The sequence below is a fragment of the Mustela nigripes genome, chromosome 17, assembly GCF_022355385.1.
Source record: "Mustela nigripes isolate SB6536 chromosome 17, MUSNIG.SB6536, whole genome shotgun sequence".
NCBI classification, from domain to species: domain Eukaryota; kingdom Metazoa; phylum Chordata; class Mammalia; order Carnivora; family Mustelidae; genus Mustela; species Mustela nigripes.
Window position 1 is genome coordinate 1,622,159 of NC_081573.1, and position 4,258 is coordinate 1,626,416.

The 4,258-nt window shown below is 40.7% G+C and overlaps 1 protein-coding gene across 1 annotated transcript; it reads left to right on the plus strand.

Annotated features, from left to right (window-relative positions):
• The first annotated feature begins 430 nt into the window (after positions 1 to 430).
• On the plus strand, positions 431 to 1,168 carry LOC132005829 (zinc finger protein 678-like). The gene has a single exon (XM_059383348.1). It carries the CDS (start codon positions 431 to 433, stop codon positions 1,166 to 1,168), a length of 738 nt encoding a protein of 245 aa, XP_059239331.1.
• The last annotated feature ends 3,090 nt before the right edge of the window (positions 1,169 to 4,258 follow it).

Sequence of the window (4,258 nt, forward strand, 5' to 3'; positions counted from 1 at the left end):
AGAATGACCAGAGCCCTTCCAATGGAGATAGCATTGCCCAGTGCCCTGAATATGAGAAAACACTTAACCAGGACTGCAGTGTTCAGAGACGTGTGAGGACTCAGTTTTCAGAGAACCAGTATGAATGTTATAAATGTGGAGAAGTCTTTCATCAGAGGTCTAACCTTATTACACATGAGAGTATCCATTTGGGAGAAAATCCCGATGAATCCAGTCAGTGTGAGAATGGTCCTCAGCAGTCCTCCAATATTGGTGATCATCAGAGAATTCATGAGGCCAAAAACCCATTCAGATACGCTAAACGTGGTCCCACATTTAGTCAGTCATCAAGACTAAGTAGAAAGAAGACGATCCCTAGTGGAAAGAAAACACCCATTTTTAAGGGACGTGCTAAAGTCTTTGGCACTCAACCCGATCTCAGCATCAGCAAATGGATACTGAACTGAAATCATACAAATGTGAAGAATGTGGTAAAACCTTTAAGTACTGCTCATCCCTACGGAAACATAGGCAAATCTATACTGGAAAGAAACTCTACAAATGTAAAGAATGTGACAAAGTTTTTAAAATTCGCTCAACACTTACTCAACATCACAGAATTCATACTGGACAAAAACCTTACAAATGTAAGGAATGTGGTAGGTCCTTTAACCAGCAGGCACACCTTACTCAACATTGCAAATTTCATACTGGAGAGAAGTCTTACAAATGTCAAGAATGTGGCAAGACCTTTAAGGAGCACTCACGCCTTGATCAACATCACAGAATTCATACTGAAGAGAAACCTTACAGATGTCAAGAATGTGACAAGGCCTTTAAGTGTCATGCAACCCTTAGTAATCATTTCAGATTTAATACTGGAGAGAAACCTTACAAGGAATGTGGCAAGGCCTTTAAACAGCGCTCACACCTTGGTCAACATCACAGAGTTCATTTTGGAGAGAGACCTTACAAATGTCAAGAATGTGACAAGGCCTTTCACCAGAGCTCATCACTTACTGCACATCACAGAAATCATACTGGAGAAAAACCTTACAAATGTAAGGAATGTGGCAAGGGCTTTTCATTGCACTCAAACCTTCTTAAGCATCACAGAACTCATACTGGAGAGAAAGCTTACAAACGCAAAGAAATGTGGCAAGGCCTTGTACCAAAGCTCACACCTTAGCAAACATCATAGAAGTCATACTGGCAAGAAACTTTAAAAATGTAAAGACTAGGAGTAAGGACTGAAAAACCTTTACATCACAGACCTTGCATCCGATATAACTGGAGAATATCTATACACATCTAAAGAAGTCCACCCCTCTCTCTCCCTGAAACTCACAACATCGTAGTTATCATATGGGAGCAACATGGTAAAATGTGATGAATGTGGTGAGACCTTTAACTGGAATTCAGTCTATACTCAGTGTCCCAAAATGCACACTAGATTCAAACCCTAGAAAGATGATGATTGTGGAAATACCCTCATTTTAATATACATGTTTGCAAACACAGAAAGTGCTAAAGAAGGTAAATTGAATCATACAAATAATTCGAAAACTCTGATTGAACATCTAATATCAATAAATGTCGCAGATATCACATAAAAGGAGTGTATCAGTCCCTCTATTCAGACAGTACTCATTAGTCCAAGGAAAAAGATCAAGTTAAACACTTGGAAAATGCATATGCTGTTACATTGGAAAGATTCAGTGGGGGAGTTTTTACAAAGGTACAATTAGTTTCGAAGTGCTTTTTGTTATATTGAGCCTTTTTGAGGTTTGTGACCAACAAATATTAATGTACTTTATTCTCAAATCACTTCTGGAGATTGACTTACTTGTACTGTGTGCATGAATCCGTGAGCCTGACTTTTGCTCCATCAATGGCATTCGATGCCCTGCTGCACTCGGGGGAACTCATGCATCCCAGATTTTCCTTGGAAGATGAGAACTGTGTAATACACAACATGAACGAATAAAATCTAAATGGAGACACTGCTTAGGGCTATAGTATTGATGTAAGTTGCCATGAAATAGGTATTCAGAACAATATTTTTTATCCATTTACTAAAACTAAAGAACTTCCTGAATATTAGACATACAAGGTTTTCCTGATTGCTCTCTAAGGAGAAAAAGGTGGCGCACCAGTTAACTACTAATGTATCTTCATAATAGCAATCTTTAGAGAATAGGAGTGGTTGTGGTTGAAATGAAGAAATCCTCCTCGATAAAAGAAGGTTATCTAACTCTTCCCTACCATTCCATACACATCTGTTAAAACTGGCAGCAGCACTGGAACTTAAGGAAGTTACTTCCACATCATGATATCAGCTATCAAGTTTAACGCTTATATTCTGTATTTTGAACAAATGTAACAGTGAATTTGAAATGCATAACATAGTCTATGTGTGAATTTAATGTCCTTCAATTAACCAAACATGCTGGTTTTTAATATGTTAACATGAATTTCTGATGAGCTTTGTGTTGCCCTACCACCATGGTGAACCTCTTTTTTTTTTTTTTTTTTTTTTTTTAGATTTTATTTGACAGATACAGAACACAAGCAGGGGGAGAGAGGAAGGAGGTTCCCCACTGAGCAGGGAGCCTGATGCAGGGCTAGATCCCAGGACTGGGGCCATGACCTGAGCTGAAGGCAGATGCTTAACGAATGAGCCACCCATGTGGCTCCTATGTCATTTTACTGAAAGTTGGAGGCAACTGGTGTTATCTGTCACCTATTTGGTAATGGAAGGGAATAATAGTCTTAGGAATCCATTCTCTCAGTGACCTTAACATTGAAATGATGGGTGATTTCCCCCACCTAGTTTATTTACTGTATCATTTTCTCCTCCTTGTGCTGACTGTGATATTACAGATATATTACAGGTTTTGTCGGGGGTATTTTTGACATTTTAGGTCACCTGATTCATGGTGCTGCTACTTGCCATCCATTTTGTAAACTCAGCACTTTTGCAGGGACCTTGAGTGGACACGTGCCCTGCTCACTAGTGTGTTCCCTATGATGTGGTTTTGGAATATAGGGGAGGTTCCGTGGAGTGGATTCTGGAGCCTATGACTGAGAAAGAATTTTTGAGATGTTTTTGGTGTAAAATGGTGGTTTATGAAAGTATGGGGATAGGACTCATGGGCAGAAAGCGCCCGGGGTTGTGAGGCATGGCTGATTTCTATCTATACAATGGGCTTGGGGGATGTAAGGAAAAAGGGAGGTTTTGAGAAAGAACATTCATATATTAAAGAAGATTCAGGGGATCCTGGAGGCCTTGCTCTCAAGGTTGTTTACCCCTCTCGTAAGGCATTACCGGTAAGGTAGTTGGGATATCCCGGAAGCAGTATTACAATCCTCTTATTCAAACCCGTCCTTTTTAATAGGCTGCAGGGTTTGTTTGTTTGTTTTTTTTTTTTTTTAAGATTTTATTTATTTATTTGACAGAGATCACAAGTAGGCAGAAAGGCAGGCAGGCAGAGTGAGAAAGGGGGAAGCAGGCTCCCTGCTGAGCAGAGAGCCCGATGTGGGGCTTGATCCCAGGATCCTGGGATCATGACCTGAGCCGAAGGCAGAGGCTTAACCCACTGAGCCACCCAGGCACCCCAATAGGCTGCAGGTTTAAAAGAAAATTCAATTTTATTTACATTTCCTTCTGCCTCAACTTCCCTCAATTTTAAGAAGAAGAGGGTCATGGTAGGGCTTCAGGATTCTGAGTTATGGGTCTCTGTAAGTTCGGCTATAGATATAATAAAGCTTCTTCCCTGTAAATCACTAGGACATTTGTAAACTGAGGAATACTCAGGTCTTGGAGGATTGTGATCTCTACAAGGTAACTATTTGTTTCTCCTTTAGGGCAGCCAGGAGTGCCTGAGGAATGTCCTATACATCCCATGGGAGGTAGGAGTTCTCTCATCACCTAGACAACACTCTGTAGAGTCACAAGGTGATATAACTTGAGACATGACAATCAGATCCACCTCTGTGGACAATCCTCTGTCCCTTTTCCCAAGCATTTCCCATCCTGTGTTCTCCCAGAGAAGATGCCAAGAGCTTACCTAAGCTGGCTTTAGTTTGAATGGCCAAATATGAACTCGAACTGGGACTCTCAAGCACTCCACCATGACCCATAATAAAAGTATGTTCTCCATTTATTGGTGGGGGTCTTGGTTTGAATCATGTGCCCATGTGACCATGCTATATAGGTCATCGATAACCCAGAAGTAGGAGAAACCTCCCAAATGGAGTGACACTGTAGCCCAGGTCA

Bases quoted from the DNA above. Each gene is read 5' to 3' on its own strand.
- LOC132005829 (XM_059383348.1), top strand. From the start codon at position 431: ATGGATACTGAACTGAAATCATACAAATGTGAAGAATGTGGTAAAACC.